Source organism: Erpetoichthys calabaricus, chromosome 1 (genome assembly GCF_900747795.2).
Source record: "Erpetoichthys calabaricus chromosome 1, fErpCal1.3, whole genome shotgun sequence".
In the NCBI taxonomy this organism is placed as follows: Eukaryota; Metazoa; Chordata; class Cladistia; order Polypteriformes; family Polypteridae; genus Erpetoichthys; species Erpetoichthys calabaricus.
The window spans coordinates 337,104,411-337,126,187 of record NC_041394.2 but is presented as its reverse complement, the minus strand read 5'-3'; the positions used below and the strand labels follow the sequence as shown (position 1 = coordinate 337,126,187).

The following is a 21,777-nucleotide window of genomic DNA, read 5'->3' as shown; positions in this document are numbered from 1 at the left end:
GTTTCCATCACAATAGATAGATTTTGATGTCCATTTCGACTGACGTAGCTTCCATGAGTGTGGGACGGTCATTTAAACCCTCACCACCATCCTTGGTTCCATTCAGTTTCTTTTGCCCAGTGCTACATGTGGATTAGGCTTTCTTCATAGCAGTTTAGCACAATCGTTGACCATCTCTCTCTCAAAAGGTAAAGCAGAACAGACCACCAACCCAACAAGTCTGGAGACCTTACAACTGAAAAGGTGTCCAAACTTTTGCAAATGCCACATGTCCTCTTAATTCTTCAAAATGTTAAGCTCATCAAATACAATGCACATTAACATTTTAATAAAAAAAATGAATGTTTTATTAAGCTCGGTTGCTGTCCAAGATGCATTTACTTTTTTTTTTTTTATCATTATTTCAAATTTCAATAAAAGTTGTACTTTGGCCAAGGCTATGCAAACTTTTGTCTGGGACTCTACTATATGTATACTAAATACAGATATATTTAGAGAGGTCTACCATTATTGCATATTTTACCCTCAGTACCTTTTAGTTCTTTAAAGGTAGCAAGCGGAGTGCTGCAAAAGATTCTTCTGCTTGTGGCCTTAGAGTTGTATTTATGTTTCTAAAATGTACAGACTCCATGAAAACGTCACATACGTTGCACTAAACATCACCCAACTCACAGCTCACCCTGTCACATACGGATCACTCAACTCCAATGTTTCAGTACATAAGACTACTCTGTTAAATCTTCCTTTGGGGCATTCAGTCTTTCAGCCAGCATCTTGTCACTCTTTAAATTGTCACTTTGTCGATCCAAATGGAAATGACTTATCTGCAGTTGTCAAACTTGAGTAGCAGCACCATCCAATATAAACATAGGTCAGCTTCACAAGTGATTTTTACATACATTCACCAATCATTAAATTAAACAAATCCCAATCCACAAACAAATCAGGCTCATTTAGGACGAGTTTTTTTTTTTTCCCTTTTTAATCTGTCTGTTATCAACTATGCTAGAATGAGAGTTTGTGGAGTAGCAACATAAAGCTGTCCACCTGCAGGAGAGCCGCTGATGGCTGGTTGAGATGTCTCTGCTGATCAAGTGAGGAGACAGCTTGGAAGACTATGCACAAACAAGGCTTCAAGATCCAATGAAATCGACCCCCAAGGTGCTAAAAACACGTGCCGGCCAGCTCTGCAGGGTCTTTTGGCACCCATCCTCCATTTCCTCGAATTCCCCAGCTGTGGAAAACACCCCGTAGGGTCCCAGTGTCAAAGAAAGGGCGTTCTAGTGAACCCAAGAACTTCAGACCAGTTGCTCTTCCCTCATACAGCATTAAGATCTTTGAGAGGCTGGTCCTGAAACAACTAGCCGGCTCTGCATGAGCATGTAGACGAGAGCATCCTATGCACCTGTGTGTGTGTCTGGTAGGCAAACTGCAGAGAATCCAGATGTTCTAAAACTACCCGGTTTCAGAACATCTGGATTCTCTGCAGTTTGCCCTACCAGATGCATATAGGTGCGGAGGATGCTCTCGTCTACATGCTCCTCACAGTCAGCTCCCACTTGGACAAAGCTGGCACCACAGTCAGGATGATGATCTTTTGACTTTTCCAGGGCTTTTAGCGCCATCCTGCTTCATCAACTTGGGAACTAGCTTAAGGTGTCGAATCGTGATGCCACCCACAATCTTCTAGAGCATGGAGAGCAACAGACAGTGGTTTGTGAGACTGAGGGACTGCGTGTCACAAGTGGTGGTTTGTAATACTGGAGCACCCTCAGGGAACTGCCCCGTCAGCCTTCCTGTTCATCCTCGACACAACACACTTTCAGATGACTCGTCCAGCGTAGACCACATTAAAAATGGAGACGAGTGAGAGTACAGGAAAGTCGTGGAGAACACTGTCTGGTGGAACTGAGTTTATAAGGCACTGTGCAAAATGTATATTTGAAGAGAAGTGGAGATTCAAAATTCTGTTTTTGTCTTGCTTTAATTGCTCTAGCACTTGCTGTCCTTATTTGGATGATTGTCAATTAATCAATTAGCCCCGCCATCTTTTATACCAAATGCAGAACCGTCACCGGCTTGTCAAGCTAGTAAATGGTGTTATTACTAACAACAACATGGCGACGGATAGTATGCAAGCTGGTGGTCTCTCTCAGAAAATGACACAGTGGGGGGAAAATCAGTAAAATAATGGAAAGGATTATCAACGCTCACAATAAACTCCAGTTAATTGACTGAAAAGCAACCAGAAAAATGCAGATTTCCAAATAAAATTCCAACTACAAACAAAATTCTGCATTTTCCTTTCTGCTAATTTTTTTTTTTTTTTTTTTAAAACAAATTATTAAATGCAAACTACTGGCATCATGACAAATACATAAACAACTTTATGTAGTCTTCAGTTTTTTTCTCAATAAAATATAGACAGACTACAAAATCAAGTAATATTTCACTTGTAGGCCCACTTTGCTATTGGGGTACCAAGTGGGTGTCTACCACTGTGTAAACTGTCTGCACCAAAGAGGTACAATTTATACAGAATAATTCTTTTGTACTTTCAGAAGCAGAGCTGCGGTGGTCAGTCACCGTGCTGCTTGTCCACACTTGCTGCATTCCCAGATTTTCATCCCTGGCCAGATTCTTGTGAATAGGCGTTAGATGGTCAAGTCCATAATTTTGCAATGGTGTCGACCTGCAGTCTTCTAGTTTGCTGCAATATGGAGTCTGGCTGATGCCTCTTAATTGATTAGTTCTAGTCATGAGAAATGCACTATAGTTGCCCTTTCCTTTCTGCTTTAATGTTCCTCAGAGATTTACGTCAAGAAGATGTCAGTTTGCTACGTAAGGTGGTACAAGTTATTGCTAGCTCCAGTGTCCAATTAGTTTGAGTGGGCAAAAAATTCCTTCTGCATCACCTGTCTTTATCCAATGGACTTCTTACTCTTGCTAGGATTCTGAATGTGAAGTTTCTGTGAAGTGCAGACCCTTGTGCTAAAACCCAGCACTGCAATTTTACTTAGTATGGATTCTTCCGTGACTCTGAAGGCCTCTACCGTTAAGAGAATTTTTCTCAAATTCAGAACAGCGATACACACCTATTTGGCATGATTCCTTGCATGGTAAAGAAAATTCCGCCGATTAGTGAACCGTTTGCCACATTCCGAACAGCAATATGGTTTCTCTCCAGTGTGTACCCTTGCGTGACTTTGAAGATGGCTTGCTGTAGAACATAGTTTGCCACAGTCAGAACAGCAATATGGCTTCTCTCCAGTATGAACTCTTATATGCGTCTGAAGACTGCTCTTGACAGAGAACCGTCTTCCGCATTCAGGACAGCAATATGGCTTTTCTCCAGTGTGAACTCTGGTGTGGATGTATAGATGGTAACGACTCGCCCATTGTTTACCACATTCAGAACAGTGATATAGCTTTTCCCCAGTATGAATTCTGGCATGGGTTAGAAGATTGGTCTTATCAGCAAATAGTTTACCACATTCCATGCAGCTGTATGGTTTTTCTCCAGAGTGAATTCTTGTGTGAACCTTAAGATTGTATTTTAGAAAGAATCGTTTGCCACATTCAGAACAAGAATATGGCTTCTCTCCAGTGTGACGTCTCCTGTGACACTGAAGATTGCTCTTATCAGAGAACTGTTTGCCACATTCAGGACACGAGTATGGCTTTTCACCAGTGTGACATCTGTTGTGTTTTTGAAGATCTCTGCTCTCATAGAATTGTTTTCCACACTCAGAACAGCAATATGGCTTCTTTCTTGTATGGACTCTTGTGTGGGTTTGAAGGTGGCTTGCTTTCCTAAAACATTTGCCACATTCAGAGCAGCAATATGGCTTCTCTCCAGTGTGAATTCTTCCATGGTTCCATAAAGTACTACTATGTGAGAATCGTTTGCCACACTCACAACAACAAAATGGCTTCTCCCCAGTGTGAACTCTTGCATGGCTCTTAAGGAGGCTCGGTTTTGAGAACAATTTGCCACATTCAGAACAACGGTGCGACTTGCGTTTCATAAAGCTGATCGGTACACTTTTGGATTTAGATATGTTTTTAGGGTTTTGTTGTTGCTCCTGACACACATCCAAAGGCACAACATTTGCACTTTTCACACAATATTCAGAAATGATAGAGTCTATCCTGGTTAGTTTCACAAAAGGCAAAAAACTGACCCCCAAAGAAGCTGGTATCAAATTCTCAGATCCAGACGTCGATTTCTTCATATTTACCGCAAGTGGAATTCGCTGTGGTCGTTGCTGAAGAGAAGCCTGAGCAAATGTGTGCCTGCCACGTTCCTCTGATCCTGTGATAAACAGATGCATAAGAAAATGAAAATTTAAAAATGCATCAGATACAAAAGGTATAAAACACACTCCCTTTTGTTTGTTTTACACTTTGCTTACTTATAGATAGGACTTGAAAAACAACAGTGAATTAATGAAGACTAATACATTCGTTGGGTTCTTATTGTATATATTCACTTCACTTTTCTATCCTACCTTTGGGGAAAAATTCAAAATGGTTATGTTTGTGTGTGCCTTTGGTTAGGTGGTTTTGACTTCACTCAGCGTATTTAAAGTAGACCCGTACCGTACCCACTCCCCCATAAGTACTTTAAATTAGTTTGGTAGATCTCACTTTTGGACTCACCCATTATTTGCATTTAAAAAAAACAATTTCTATCCTTGTGATAAAAGTTAGAACTCTCACTTTTCATTTAATGATCTGCTTCAGTCAAAGTAATTTCTATGTTCAGGTTTTCATTTTATCTAATCACACCATTAAATAGAAAAAAAGTTTAGTTGAAATAGTCATTTGACAAGTTGGCTTGAAACCACAGTTCCAACGAAGTAAACCATCAGACAGACAGACAGACACAGAGAGAGAGAGAGAGAGAACACAAGAACTTTATTTGTCCCCAGGGAATAATTGCTTTTAGCTGAAGCTCTGAGGCTACAGTCTCTTACACCCTGAGTGGCCCGGTACTGTGAGGAGTGATTATTTAAAAATCTTTCACCAACATTCCAATATACATCAATAAATAATTGTTTAAGCAATTAGATTCAACCAGATTTGGAACTCAAAACATTCACATAGCTGAAGAGCGACCCTACAAAGACATCAGGCAGAAGGTGGCATAGCTCTACCTAATTTTCAGTTTTATTACTGGGCAGCAAACATATAAGCTATAAAAACCTGGACACAAATAGATGAACATACACAGGCCTGGTCCGCAATAGAAATAAAATTCTGCAGTACTTCTCTATATTCCCTGCTTTGTGCAGTTATCGCAAATATACTAATAACCCAATTGTGCTTCACTCACTCAGGACATGGAACCAATTTAGAAAGCATTTTAAGATGGAAAATCTTTTATCTGTGGCACCCCTGCAGGAGAACCACCTCTTTTCAACCCTCGCAAACATCTAGTTTTTAATACCTGGAAAAGATTTGGGATTAAATTGCTCAGAGATCTTTATATTGACAACATCTTTGCATCCTTTGAACAATTACATTCCAAATTTAACCTCCCAGCTACACATTTCTTTCACTATCTTCAAATTAGAAACTTTGTTAAACAGAACCTGCCCAATTTTCCTCATCTCGTACCCTCCACCATGATGGAAAAAATACTGCTCAATTTTGAGGACTTAAGACACCATTTCTGCAATATATAAAATTTTATTAGAGTCCCTTCCTTTCAAAAATCCAAGAGGACATTGGGAAAAAGATCTCTTAATATATCAGAAAAGGAGTGGAAGGTAGCAATGCAGAGAATTCACTCAAGCTCCATATGCGCAAAGCATACAATTATTCAACTCAAAATTATATATAGAGCTCATCTGTCTTGCTTAAAACTGTCCAAAACATTTCCAGGGCAGGATCCATCCTGCGAACGCTGCAACCAAGCTCCTGCCTCACTAGGTCACATGTTTTGGGCCTGCACCAAACTAACAGCATTTTGGACCAAAATTTTTAAGTGCCTTTCAGACAGCCTTGGTATCACAATTCCTCCTAACCCATTAACAGCTGTGTTTGGTGTTCTTCCAGACGGACTTGAAGTGGAGAAGGACAAGCAAATGGTGATTGCATTCACTACACTTTTGGCATGCAGACTTATTTTGTTAAATTGGAAGAATCCTAACTCTCCTCTAATAAGTCAGTGGGAAACCGATGTTTTATATTATTTGAAGTTGGAAAAAATCAAATTCTCAGAGGATCTGTACAGAACTTTTTCAAAACTTGGCAGGATCTAATCAATAATATTTTAGAAGAAGACGAAATAATTATCTTCGCATTTCTTTTTCTTCTCCATTTATCTTTATTGCCCTATTAAACTCAACAATTTAGGTATGTTTACAAGCTTTAAATATTACTTTTTTGGCCATGCTCTCCTTCTCAGGGGTGGGGTTTGATTTGTTTTCAATTCTATTTTTTGTAAAAATTGATCTATTTGTACAGAATGATTACAATAAAATATATATATATATATAAAAAAATCTTTCACCATGACATATAGGTGAACTATGCTACACACAGACAAGCAATACCTTGTCTGCCAGTGATGGGTGTTGACTTTACACTCCTGGGGCCTCATGTATAAACGGTGCGTACGCACAGAAATGTTGCGTACGAATGTTTCCACGCTCAAATCGCGATGTATAAAACCTAAACTTGGCGTAAAGCCACGCACATTGGCGTATGCAGTTTCTCCGCTTGGTTTTGCAGACTGGCGGCACCCAGCGTCAAAGCAGTGCTACTGTTCCTGTGTGATCACCCTTTCTTTCTTAGCTCCACATTCCTGACGCGGCTTTATAAATACACTGAAATTAACTGCATATTGTTTATTAGTGTAATGCATCGGATTGTAATTAACCTGTAGCAATATAATGGTCCAGGGAATAGCCATAGTATTCCAAATACCATAACTGCTTTAGTGTTGTTACGCTCACTGCATCTTGTTCTTCTTTTTGCTGCTCCTGTTAAGGGTTGCCACTGCGGATCATCTTTTTCCATATTACTCTCACTGCACCACTCGGAGTATTTATATCACTGTATCTGAGTGTGAAACACAGTAGCAGCTGATCAGAAAGAGAATTATCGGTATACAGTTTCAAGTACACACTACCTCAACCACGGCAAAAAGCGTCAAAGCCTTTCCTGTACGGACCTCGCGTTTCAGAAACAGTTTCATCCCAAGAACTATAAACGCACTCAATCAGTCCATCAAGTGCTCCTTGTAGAACTGTTTGTACTTATAAGTACAATTACCTCACTGTAAACTTTCACTACAGTTATAATATTGCACAACCTGCGCTACTTTATAAAGCGCGTATGATGACAATATCATTTTTAAGATGAAATGCAGCAAAATATGTTGCTTGTAGTATACAGATAAAACTAACTTCATTTAAATAATCTGCATTGTTAATAATTAAACATGTGAGGACACGGTGCCGCAGCGTATAGCTGGTTCACGGATAGCTCCTGCCTTGCGCTGTATTATTGCTGGTGCTGACGCGACACTGGAAGGATAGACGGATAGAATAATTAAACATGTACTAAGAAGATATTTCAATGTTCCTTAAAAGTTTTGAAGAATCGGCGTTCTAAGCTTACAGATGGCTTAACGTCTATTACAGAGCTGATTGTGTGGCGATTGGGTATTTGGAGAAAGAAAAGTATGTTTGAAAGAGACAGTACTTCTGTAATAAATTATTTCATTGAAGGTCGCACATGGCGCAGCAAGTCTCTTGCGTGAGATATGAACAATCACTGCGCCACCGTGTTCCCATGTTTAATAACATGCTTTCATTCCTATCATCATGAAAAAGATATCACGTATACATCTCAGTATTTTAATTATTCAGAGAGCTGTAATATCTCGAATGTAATGGATTCTGTGTCCTGTCGGAGAAAGAGAAAGAACGGAAGCACGTAGTGATTCACACACAGAGCACATAGAAGATCAAATACAGAACAAAGCATTTAACGTGCTACTTGAGAAACTAGTAAAATAAACAATTTTAAGATGAAGTTTATGATGTTCTACTTTAATGGCAAAATAAACTACGTGATTAAAGTGGAAATTCCGAGATTAAAGTTGACATTTCGTGCTTTTTTCCCCACTGTGTGCCTATTTGTTTTGTCTGTATCCTAATAAGCTTTCATATGACACTCAGACGGTGGGCTATGACTTGCCTTTTCACGGCAACTTTGATATGTGATTTCTTTATTTCGGGCACTGTGCGACTTTGTGAACTTGGATCTTTCCAGTTTCTCCGACACTCTGTCACTCGATCAACTTTCTTTTGTTGATTATACCACTGTTTAAACCAACAAATAGTACGTTTTTCCTTTGCCTCCACTTCGTATTCGCTGAAATTCTTATATTTTCCCCTGTGCTTTTCCCATTGTCTTTTCACAGAAGGCTATTTATATTGATTTGCATATTCAAAGAGGCGTAATTCTGGGAGGAGTTGGGGCGGGACAGAAGGCGCGTGCACGTGCGTTACTTTTCACGCTGATCGGGATTTATGTAGTGGAAGAACATGAAATTTTGTGTGCACACAGATTCCTGCATCTGGATTTTTCTGTGCGTACGCACAATCCCGCTTTTGTGCTTACGCCATGTTATAGTGTGAGTTCTACGCACGGCGTTATACATGAGGCCCCTGGTGATCAAATTGTTATAATATTTATGGTTGACTTTTAATCTGGTATAAAATCAGACACTGACACAAAAAAAAATGAAAAAAATTCATAGTAATTATTCTGTATAAGGAATACCCACGTGTTCTACATCAATCAAAAAGTTCCAACCATTAAATCTTAACCAATGCGATGAAACCTCCCACTGGATGAGCAAACATGCGCTATAGGCTGAAAACTGGAAACAGCAGTACACTAGTCTTCGGATTTTTCGTGTGCTCTCGCATATTACTTTACAAAATGACAGCAAAAATCTACAAGCGACACATCCGTACTTAGAGTAGGTTCTCCTGAACAAAACAAGTCCAAGCACATTATTGTACAATGCATCAATCATGAGGTAGCCTCCAAATAAGGAGGAGGTGCAGGCCATCTTTGCCAAATACCACTTCACATTTCTGGTCATTAGCTCAGACTCAGCAGGTCACACACACTCGCAAAATTTACCATTGAATGGCAGTGACGTCTCCATTGATATGCAGATGTCCACTGTGGACCTCTACAACTGGGCACCCCAACCTGGCACAGACAGACAGAGCGCAGTTTTTTTTTTTTTTTTCCCATCCATCCATCCATTTTCCAACCCGCTGAATCCAAACACAGGGTCACGGGGGTCTGCTGGAGCCAATCCCAGCCAACACAGGGCACAAGGCAGGAACCAATCCTGGGCAGGGTGCCAACCCACCGCAGGACACACACAAACACACCCACACACCAAGCACACACTAGGGCCAATTTAGAATCGCCAGTCCACCTAACCTGCATGTCTTTGGACTGTGGGAGGAAAGCGGAGCACCCGGAGGAAACCCACACAGACACGGGGAGAACATGCAAACTCCACGCAGGGAGGACCTGGGAAGCGAACCCAGGTCTCCTTACTGCAAGGTAGAAGCGCTACCACTCGCCACCGTGCCACCCACTTTTTAAATTTTATTTTCCCTTGTGGGAAGTGCCTTCCTCATTCCCCACAAATAACACAGTCACAAAAGCACACACACCCCACTCTTCTTTTCCTCTCTCTCTCACTCCACCAATCAAGCTTCGTCTCCCTCCTCCTGGCTCCTTTTATAAGGCACCCAGAAGTGCTCCAGGCACTCATTGGTCTACTTCCTGCAGCACTCGTATTCCCAACAGGGCTGCACCAAACTCCAACTCCCATAAAGCCCTGCAGAAGTCCTAGGCACTGCTGCAATCTAGGTGGGCTGCCATCTAACACTCCGGGGGAGGCAACATTCTGAATAGGCTGGCTCCCTCGGGCCTTCCAGTGTGGAGACGTCCTGGCCGGGCAAGGGTCCCAGCCATCCACCACACCATATAGGGACTTAATCAGACACAGCTGAAGGTGTGTAGAATGTTCCTGCTTCAAATTGTGTATCTTTCCCAAACAATGTAAATAGTTTCATGCAAATGTGGGGGCGGGGATGGTAATTGGGTGTAAGTGTATTAGGGGATGGGGCTCAGAGTTTTTATATGATTCACTGTTATGTGCAATAAAATTGTTCTGAACCTGGATCCCCATTGAGAGAAGTTTTGGATAGCGGAGGGGGACCCATGGTGCCAAATGCCGTAACTGTGAAGGTCTTTGTGTTAGCAACATGAAACTTCAGACAGGTACAGCCGACATGTCTGGGAAAGCCACAGTGCTGACAAAACTGCCCTGGCATTACTTGTATATGAGATATACTGTATCAGAAAACAAAAATACAAAATATTACTGTGAACAACTTTTTTTCCCTAGTTTTGTAGTAGTTTCTAACTAAAGGAAAATGTTTACATTTAACACAAACACAGAGTTTCACATTTGATAAAACCTGCCAGACAACAGATAACTAAAAAAAGAATTATCTGTCCTGCCTTTATTTTTTGAATAATAAGGCTTTATTCTGGGGTATCCCCCACCACCAGGTAGAGATTGCTGAAAAGTGCTAATTTATTTTAAAATAAATAGGTAGATAAGTAAATAAACAAGCACACACATTTTGCTCTGAACATACAGTGGAACGAGTATAAAGCTAGACAATTAAAAACAAAGAAATTCTGACTTGGCAGTCCCAGTGAGGCATTATGCAGACGTATTGGTGTTGGCATAAAGGGACCCCGGTGCATTTCTTCACACACTTCTGCTGAGTAATTCAATGGCTGAAAGTCCTCAGTTTTGGTGTGTCAGAGTGAGGATGTGCTGCATTGTTCATAATGGCACTCAGTTTGGTTTTAATTCTCTCTCTTTGCTACAACCTCCAAGGGGTCCAGAGCATGTCCCATAACAGAGCCCGCCCTTTTAATCAGCTTGTTTAATATAAGCATTTGGAATAACAAAGTTGCACGTGAAAAGTAAAGCTAACTGAATATTGTTGCTGCATTTATTAACTAAACACTGTGGCCAAGAACATGCGATACTAACCCAATGTACGACGAGATTTTTAGTGAAAGTGGAAGAAACAAGCTTCCCTGTGGCATGGGACAGAGCGCTGTATTCATAAAACATACTAATAAGCTGTGGCTCAGCGTCGAATGTTAGCTCCACAAATGGACCGGGGTATGTGTTGAGAAATGAACTGTGTAAAAGGTCCACACAGCTACTACTATGACAAGTTAACCACACAATCACAACACCAATAATTTTATGTTCAGCTTTTTTAAAAAAAAAAAAATCATTCAGCATACATTCAACATCAGACTCTGAAGGGAAAAACTCATTTGAAATTTCAGCAGAATAAACCCCATTGCATTCACCTTATACGATTTCTCTTCTGAGGGGGATGATAATCTGGTCACTTTGAGGATGTCAGATTACTTGACAAGGAATCACAGGGGATAACACTTCACATGACTGTGTGCAGACAACACAATTTCACTTGTCCAAACTTGTGTGCGCTTGCTGCATTCTCGTAGCCAGTAACATACTGCCTGTGTGAAACTCCCCACTTCATGCTCAAGGTGGCCAAGACACGCCCCATAGGACTAGCGCACATGCACTGCGTTTTGGTTCATCCATTGTAAGGCACCATACGACTCTGCCTGCTTGTTTGTGTTTTCGAGTTAAAGTTTGCTGCTACCTTTTCTAACTGTGTGTACTTTGGACTTGATAAGACACAGTGGCGCAACACCAGCAGATGACATGGCTCCTCAAATCATCACTGACTGGAAACTTCACACTGGACCCTCAAGCAACTTGGATTCTGCGCCTCTCCACTCTTCCTCCAGACTCTGGGACCTTGATTCCAAATGAAATGAAAAATTGAGTTTCATCGGAAAAGATGTCTTTGGACCACTGAGCTGTTAACAGTCCAGTCCCTTTTCTCCTTAGCCCAGGTAACACACTCCTGACGTGGTCTCTGGTTCAGGAGTGGCTTGACACCAAGAATACTGTGACAGTTGTAGATCATGTCCCTGATACACATGTCTGTGTGCGGTGGCTCTTGAAGCACTGATTCCAGCCACAGTCCACTCCTTGGGAATCTCCCCCAAAAATTCTCAAATGGGTTGTGCTTCACAATTCTCTCAAGGCTGCTGTTCTCCCTGTTGCTTGGATACTTTTTTCTGCCTCACTTTTTCCTTCCACTCAACTTTCCATTAATATGTTTGGACACAGCGCTCTGAACAGCCAGCTTCTTTAGCAATGACCTGTTGTGGCCTACTGAACCGACTGAGAGACCATTTCAAGGCTCAGAACACCTTTGAGGTGTTTTAGGTTAATTAGCTGAGTAGAATGGGACACCAGGAGATTACAATATTGAACTTTTTCACAATATTCTAATTCTCGGAGATACTGGATTTTTGGTTTTCATTAGCTATAAGCCATAATCAGCAAAATGAAAAGAAACACTTGAAATATATCACTCTGTATGTAATGAATCTATACAAGTTTCACTTTTTGAATTGAATTACTGAAATATAACTTCACGGTGGTTCAGATCTAATTATGCAACTGTTCAACTGACAACCGTCTCCCCGCCATTTTGGAATGCAGGGCAGGTTCTGCCATCTATCGGCAACAAAAAGAATTATAAGTGAAATCTCTACGTGCAAGGCAGGTGATGTGAATTCTATATGTAATAAACTTCGTAAGTTATAGCATAATGAAAATTACATAATTAGATCTGCACCATCCTATATATGATGGTATTCTAATTTATTGAGATGCATCTGTATACAAAGGCAGTCTTGGGCCTTATACCACACCTTAAATCAGAAAGTAGGGTAATGGTGCCATCTACTGGTTGGCTTAAAGTTTTGAGGAACTGATATTTTGCAATTGCTCTCCCCCACTAATATATAATATTTCATTCCGACATTTCATTGTTCTTATATCTATTTCATCTGTACTTGTATACTTATTGTAATTTATGTCTTTCTGTTTAGAGACCATGCATACACATACATGCACAGACAACAACAACAAGTACTTGACACAAGCCAGAAAAGAGGCCCAAACTACTCGCTGGTATGTCTGCTATCCTTTCTAACTAAACAATTAGGCCAGCAGGGATACATCCAGCCTAGTAACGTACAACTGTCCATCACACTGCCAGACAGCACCAGTGCCTGTATGAAGGCTTCTCAGGAAAGTGTAGCCACAGATGGATGTGTCTCTTTTCCGTTTCCACTTTCCCCATTTCCTTAGGGTTACAATTTCTGAGGCTAAGGATCCATACTGGTATCTGAAAAGTTGCCGGTTCAAATCCTGTTACTGACAAAAGGGATCTTTGAGCAGGGCCATTAATCTGAAAATTGCTCCGGGGTACTGCACAATGACTGACCCTGCAATCAAACCTCTAAAAAGTCATTCGCAAAAGACCATTTCCCCTTTGGAATTAAAACAATGCACCAAAAATATGCATTGTACTTCTGGCTAAGGGCTCACTATATATCAGCTCTCTCTACAGAAATCATGTTAGTCTCTTTGTTATACAAATCAATCTAACTTTAAGATAACCAGAATATATTTTAAGATATTAAAGATTTAATCTATTAAAGATTAAGATAACCAGAATATCTTTTCAGGGAGAACCAGAGCCTAATATGGCACAATTTCCACATCTGGTGACCAGCAATGGGCAAGATCAACACAAAATGGCAACACCCATATTACAAAAAGTGTATTGTTACAAATATTAAATCTATCAAACCACCAATTTAGTTTATTGGTGTGGAAGAATAATTTTAGGGTAACACAGCATTCATCTTAAAGAAAAATAGCATAAAGGCTTAATAAATGTGGGAAACCAAATAAAGGTCAAGTGAACAACAAAATGTACACTGAAATGTAAGAATTGGTTTAGGAAAAATACTGAGATGGTCAAGTAAAAGAATGTACCAGAACAAAGGTAGATGTAATATACAAAATGTACTGAAGGATGACGAAGAGATGACTAAGAAATCAGCAGATGTCCTATAAACACTGAGAATGGACAATTGTTATATGCACAGATATTTCAAGGGTGGTGTCTCATCTCAAAAGGTACAAGAAGAACCAGAATATAATAGACATTTATTTTATATAAATATATGGGTGTAAACCAACACACCAACCAGAGTAAAATGTATGCACTGATTGACACTATGTATATTTAACAGTTTATAAATTGAACCTCTATCCTTTGTTTCTCTGACCATTCTGACCAGGCTGTAACAGACTGCTTTTGAAGAATGCTTCCTCCGAGGCATTTTGCTGAGGAGTAATTAAACGATACAATGAAGAGCTTTTCTCCAGCCTGATAACTGAATGTCCTATTAGAGGACGTTTCTTTCTTTAACAAGATGTTAAATTTTGAACACAATGGGCACAAGGACTCTCTTTTAGGTAAAAGCAATGACTGCAAAACATTCATTTTAATGTTACACTTACTTTCTGATGGCTGATCGTCTCGTTTCCTAATTGACAAGACTGTCTCATTCTTCTTCTGTGTGTCAGGTAGCACTGTTCCAGACCTCACCTTGATAGAAACTTCCTGAGATGAAGAGTATCGATCCCGAGACGAGTCAAATATGGTTAGATCTCCATCTTGACGACCATACTGAAGGATGGACAGCGACTTTAAGTCCTCTTCCTTGATGTTTTCTATTGTTTCACGGTTTTGCATGTCAGAGATAGACATTTCCACAGGCTCGTCTTTAATGTCCACTGAGCCCAGCACACAGTCTTCACCATTAATGTACAGACTCGCCTGTGTCTCATTAATATTTATACTCTTTTCTTCCATATGATGCTTGTCAGCCTGATGCATCTCTTCTGTTGCAATCATCTCCATGTAACTGAAATTGGCAGCTATGTCTACCCCTCTGTTAAAACAAAAATATACACACAAACTCCTGGTCAAAAGTTTTAGAACACTTCAGTTTTTTTCTTCAGATTAAAACAGTTGAAATGCAATGAATGACTTAAAATGGCGAAAAGGTGAGCAGTAACCTGCCAGAGGTTTAAATTTTAGGTTAGGAAAAACTGAAAAAGGGAAATTTCAGAATATTACAGAGGGCCTTCTTCAGGGGTCAACTAATCGTTTACAACCTACAGATGTTCTGCAGCAATTCAAGTAAATGAAGCCTTGCAAGTTGAGGCAAATAATTTGCACAGGTGTCCCAACTTCTGTTGATTACTTATAAACCCTCGGTCTGTCTTTCTGTCTTAAAAGCAGAGTTGGGGCAGACTGTGTTAATACACCCTCTGAAGTACTACTTTGACAATATTCAAGTGATAACAGCAAGAAAGCTGCAAGTAACAAATGAAATGAGACAGAACATTATTACCCTAGAAGTGTAGGCCTTTCATTTAGAGAAACCGAAGGGTTGGGGGTGGCAGGTATTTGGGGATCAATCAATGTGTCAGCGAGTACACTGGTGTCCTATACAATCCAAAGGCCTTGGGAAACTGGAAGAAACTCTGATAGGAGGGGAACTAGCAGAGCCGAAGTCACAAGCCAACCAGAAGACCGGTTTCTGAGGGCCAACAGCTGGAGTGACAGGCGCCTCATGGCACAACAGCTTCAAGCACAGCTGAACAGTGCAGGTCGAAACAAGCAAATGTTAGTTTGTCCTGTGCATAGGAGACATTGTGCTGCAGGTTTGACAGGGCGAGTGGCAGAAAGAAACCCATTCCGTAAAGGAAAAGATAAGTCCATGAAATACCAGCTGTGGACTACTGCAGGCTGGAAAAAAGTCTTATAAACTGATTAATAACAATTTGAAATCTTTGGTTCATCACACAATGTGTTTGTACGTTGTCGAGTTGGTGACAGGATGGTTCCTCAGTATGCGACACCAACTGGCAAACATGGAGGAGGAAGTCTGCTGGAGGCCAAACTGGCAACTTACACAGAGTGACTGATCTTCTGATTAAAAGGGTTATCACAGTTTGGCCTGTTTAGCCACCTTTTGTTGGTATCTTTTGAGGAATAAAAAATTTGAATAAAATTGTTTGCACTCATTTATTCCTTAACTTTTATTTGCCATTGTTTATTTTTTCTATTCCTTGATTTCATGAAAAACAGACATTAAATCACATGTATTTCCATAAAAACTGAAGTAACTGAGGTGTTCTATACATACACACACATACCAGAAAAGCACCAAAAACACAAAAGTTTTTAATTGTTATGGTATCTTCTTAGTTAAGGAGTCAAGTTTGGAGAATATTACAACAGTTTTAATGAGAACAGACCATTCAGCCCAACCGACTAATAAATCCTACGCTCCTCATTTCTCTAAAGTAACATCAAGTTGAGTTTTGAAGATTCTCATTGTAGCTGTGGTTCTCTGGGTGAGGAAACTACACTATAGCACATTCACATTAATTCATCACATTTCACACCAAATTAACAAACTTACAAAGCTTTAGTAAAAGGTAAGATAGACTGGAAGGAGAGTGGGCCACCAGTGGTTACTACTTGGTATTTCCTATAATATTGGAAAAGTACGCTATGGCAGGCCGCCAGATCACAACATGTATTGCTTTAGGGGTGTCATGAGTATTCGTGTTATTCAATTAACTCGGTCTAGGAAAATTCCACAAACATTTGGGGAGCCAAGGCTCCCTGCTGGATGCAAGTGCTGTTTTGTAGTAAGCAGGACTGCAAAAACAGGATAAATTGTATATGATCAGCAGAATGAAAAAAATTCAAAAACCCCAACACAAAAATGTGACACACATCAGAAGGGATCCACTTCACACCTCACAAATTTCAACAAGAAAGATCACCTTTAATTATAATCTTGCCTGAAGAAGGGGCCGGAGCTGCCTTGAAAGCTGGCATATTGTAAACTTACTATTTAGCTAATAAAAAGGTGTAATTTTGCTTGACTTTTCACTAGAACAATAACGGTTAACACAATACAACACCCTAGTACTACAAACAAGAAAGATCAAAAGGAGTTAATACACAGGAAATCATTTTCAATTCATTTAACTTGACATGTTACTTGAGCAGCTGCTGCCTACTACATGGGTGTATGAATTTTTGCTACCCGATCCCAATTCCATAACCTGAGATTTCATAAAACCGATCAGACACTTCAGTGAATTGACTGCAGATTCCACAGCACTAAACTTGTTTGTGTGTACCTTTCAGTTGCATACCCCAAGTGCAATGGGGGTGTGGTTCTAGTAAACAATAGGGGTGTAATATTTGTTATGTGTAGGAGGCAAAAATGAATGTATAACTCCTGTTTTAAAATCAACACTGTTAAATGACTCAGGATAAATTGTCCACAATAAGAGCAATTCTGGGCAGCACGGTGGAGCAGTGGTATGCTGCTGCCTCACAGGAGACCCGAGTTCGCTTCCTGGGTCCTCCCTGTGTGGAGTTTGCATGTTCTCCCCATGTCTGCGTGGGTTTCCTCCCATAGTCCAAAGACATGCAGGTTAGGTGGATTGGCAATTCTAAATTGTCCTTGCTGTGTGGGTGTGTGCCCTGTGGTGAGCTGGCACCCTGCCCGGGGATTTGCTCCTGCCTTGCACCCTGTGTTGGTTGGGATTGGCTCCAGCAGACCCCTGTGACCCTGTGTTAGGATATAGCGGGTTGGATAATGGATGGATGAAGAGCAATTCTGACCTAACTATCAATACTTATGAAACTGGGCTTTGAAAGTGGTTTAAAATAGAACCATTTGAAAAAAAGTGCTTAATGATAAAAGGCAGTAGCTAAATTAAATGAGTTCTCAATAAAAATAAAAATCCAATTTTTGTAAAGAGTGACTGAATGTTTTACCAGTGCTGGGTTTAACATGCTAACCGAAAACCACCCACTCATTTTACGAAAGGACAAGAAATGGTTTACGTGACATTTGACTTCTATGTGATACAGATCTCTTCTTTTCAGGAATACTTTTATTATAATCTACAATTCTGCACTTGATCTTGTTCCATTTCACTCTTTAAAACTAACTGGGCACTAAGGATTCTTTTTAAAATTGTTTTAATGCTCCTTAAAAGTTTACAGATGATGTATCAAAATTTGTTCTTTTTTTTTTTTTTTAATTGAAATGGAATTTAAAAATATTTTGGAGACACACCCCTATTGTATACACTAAAACACTAGGAGATATCAGCTCCATGAGGTGTTTGCCTACATACACTCACGAGTCCAACACACAAAGTTATTTGAAAATCTTTTCATTTGAAATCATGCAGAAAAAAAAAGTATCAGAATTTGAATTACTTTAACACTGTTAATGAAAGTATGCTTCAATACATTCGATAAATTTTGACGAGAACAGGCCATTCAGTCTATCAAAGTTGCTTATTCTATTCACTTAAGATTGTCCAAAATAATATCAAGTAGAGATCTCCACCACACTGCTTGATAATTTATTCAATGCATTTAAGGTTATTTGCTTGAAGAAAAAAAACTAACATTTTTGTAAAATCTGCCTTAAACAAGTCTCCAACTGTGTCCCTTCTTGCAGAACTCATTGTCAAGTAACAACTGGTAACCACTGTACTAATATTAAACACTGACCATCTCACCTCTCAATCTCCGTCACTTTAAAAATGTGACTCTTTTGACATCCATGCACACATTTAACATTTTGACAGCCACCAGTAAATAACATGAATGCATGCCCATATCAATTCCAATGAAGCCTTTTTGCACGGACACACTTTTCAGGTTGATGGTGAGACAGTGTGTGCCAATCCAATACAGCCCAAGTAGGAGCTTTTAGACAGAGATGGCAACACCTTGAGCATGGCAATGGCACTATATAAATAAAATGTTGTATTACTATTAGACACACAACTGGTTACATTTCTTTTGCTTTTCCAATTGGGGCACAGGCAGGTGAAGTGTCTCACAGTAAAAGTCATACAATGTCTGTAGCTGGATTTGAGCCCACCTGGTCAGATTTTGTTGAGTGCGAGCCATAGCAGTAATCGGATATCTGCATGCACAGATTTGGGCAAGCCGTGTACATCACCCTCTCAAAAGGCCTCTTTCACAGTTTGCTAGATAGCTGCCATTATCATTTAAGGAGGTGATTCATCTTCCAATGAAAAGGTATGTTGTAACTGACTACATAGCGAGTTCAATTAGTTAACTAAATATGTACTCCACTGGTGTTAAAAGCTACAAAGAGCCTCTTTTGCACTAATTTTAACCTACATTTTAAATTTTAGATTTATACTGGCCACACAGTATCTATCAAAGCCCGAGGAGTTTGTTAATGTGTCTCTCTATCCCCCAAGCATGTTCTCTTAAAGCCCATTTCTCAGACTTATTTTCGAGAAGCCTTTCCTGCCTCCTGTCCAGTTTTATGCTTTCCTTCTTTAAAGGTGACTCTCCCAATGTGCATCTTTACTCCACCAAAGCCAAACTGACCAATTTAGATTGCTCGGAGGGTCTGGACACACAGACCTTAGTGTTTTATTATATAGTAGATAGATAACAGTCAATGTTGTGATCTATTTCTACATTGTCCCAACAAAAGCGTCATTGCGTTTTTCTTTTTGTGCTTAACTTAGAGAAAAGAGGTCGTTCTGAGACAGAATCGCAGGCAAGGACAACTTTAAAAACAACAAGTAGGCCAGATCACTCGTTAATTTAGGATAAGACGGAGTACTACTTTAGTTACCAAGGGCTTTGGGGAAATACTCGTAAATTAACCAACGATCATAAGTATGAGATAACGAAATATTAGGCGTTACGAAGCTGTTGGGAAATGCATCACTATTGGAGTTTATCCTAGCCCAGGGTTGGCAAACTCCAGGCCTCGAGTGCTACAGTGGCTGCAGGTTTTCATTCTTACCACCTTCTTAATAGTGACGAGTTTTTGCTGCTTATTACTTCTTTTAATTAACTTGACTCTGGCTCCATAGTTGTTTCTTTTTCTTTAATTAGCAGCCAAACAATAATGAGACACAAAACAAGCCACCACGTGACCAGCTCCCCTGTGTCCATTACACAATATCTGAAATTAAAGAGAGGTGATGGTGTTGGTAATGTTGATCTCTCAGGTCACCATAACATTTTGACGGTGCTCTTAGAACAGAAAAACAGTTGTCGAAATGTGTGCTGTGGCAGAATGAGTGCAGCAACAAGCCATTGAATTAAATAACGGGTTTAATTAACAGCAAGAATTGGCTTCTCATTAAAGAAAGTGATTGGAGTGAAATTGGTTTGAGTTTGAAGCCCCAGTTTAGCTGGTCATCTGTTAGCTTGTTTCACATCTCATTTCTGTTTGGCTGTCATTTAATGAAGAAAGGAATCAATTCAGAGGGCTGAACTCTTCTAATAGGGCTATTAAAGTGATGGGGAAAAAAAGTTAATTTGCAGTGAAAACTGGTCACCGATTAGGAAAAGGGTTAGAATTAAAACCTGTAGCTGCGGCACTCCAGGCCTGGAGTTCGCCACCCCTGTCCTAGCCGGTCGCAGTCGCTGGGTATATCACATTAGACTATCAGCTTCAGGAGAGCAAAACACCCACTGCCTAAGATTATGTAAATGAAGGCTATGACTCATTCTTTATCTGACTGTTTGGTGTTTTAAATGGAATGAACATATGTTTAGTTGAATATCTGCCGCTCTGTATGCATTATTATTGTTCCATTGGTGCAGAGTTTTGTTTCCGTCTTTGCCCCTGGCTAAGGTGGCCGATAAGTGCAACGAGACTGCGTGCTTATAAGAGAACAAAATGGCTAAGCAGATTACAAACAGGGTGGATGGATCATGTCCACTATGACTCCCACCCAGACACAGAAGATCTAATGCTTTCACGTTTATCGCGTTCTAAAGGTAAAAGTGGGACGCAGGACTCCTTACAGGCCATCTAATGAACAGGAGAGCTCCACCGGACAAAGAAGTTGGAAGACTCCAGCGAAACCCAGAAGTTAAAAGGCCGTTTTAGTAAAGAAATTACGCTTTCGCGAGATTGACATGTGCAGCAATGCCAGGTAAACCACGAACGCAGAAAGGGCGGTTACTGTCCGTCTGAGCGCCACGTACATGAAATGGGTCTTGACAAGCGCAAGTAAGCCGAACACGAGACATGCGGGCCGCGGCTGGCAGACCAAGAAAAGCAAAGAGGCGCGTGGCTGAACGTACCGCTCGTAGTTTGTGGAGTAGCTCCAATTGGAAACCATATAAAAAACAAAAGTTAAAGAACTAGGAGTACTCACCTCTTTTTCTCTCTACCAAATAAAACTCTTTACGGGTGTCAACCCTCCAAACCCGATCTGCAACTACCAATGCATACAAAGTCGCATGCAGCGTTAAAGACTCGCGGGCAGTTTTAATACCTGCACGAGGTACAAGAGCGTAACAGCTACTTCCGGCGCGCGGTGATGTGTCAAAGTAAAAGCCCTATCAAATCCTCATCATTACAGTATTTGGCGTGGAATGACCTGATTAAAAGTTCGGATAATTCAAACTAGGGTTGCGCAGTGGTGACGCTGCTGCCTCGCAGTAAGGAGACCTGGGTTCGCTTCCCGGGTTATCCCTGCGTGAAGTTTGCATGTTCTCCCCGTGTCTGTGTGATTCCTCCCACAGTCCAAAGACATGCAGGTTAGGTGCATTGGCGATCCTAGTGTGTGCGTGTCCTTCCCGGGATTTGTTCCTGCCTTGC

The 21,777-nt window shown here is 40.4% G+C and overlaps 1 protein-coding gene across 1 annotated transcript; it reads right to left on the bottom strand.

The window, feature by feature from the left end:
• Positions 1-1,516: 1,516 nt before the first annotated feature.
• LOC114643462 (zinc finger protein OZF-like) lies at positions 1,517-21,480 on the bottom strand. The gene is made up of 3 exons (XM_051925946.1): positions 21,332-21,480; positions 14,573-15,006; positions 1,517-4,315 (listed from the first exon to the last, which is right to left on the bottom strand). Exons 2-3 carry the CDS (start codon positions 14,973-14,975, stop codon positions 3,096-3,098), a joined length of 1,623 nt encoding a protein of 540 aa, XP_051781906.1. The 5' UTR covers positions 14,976-15,006; positions 21,332-21,480; the 3' UTR covers positions 1,517-3,095.
• Positions 21,481-21,777: the final 297 nt, after the last annotated feature.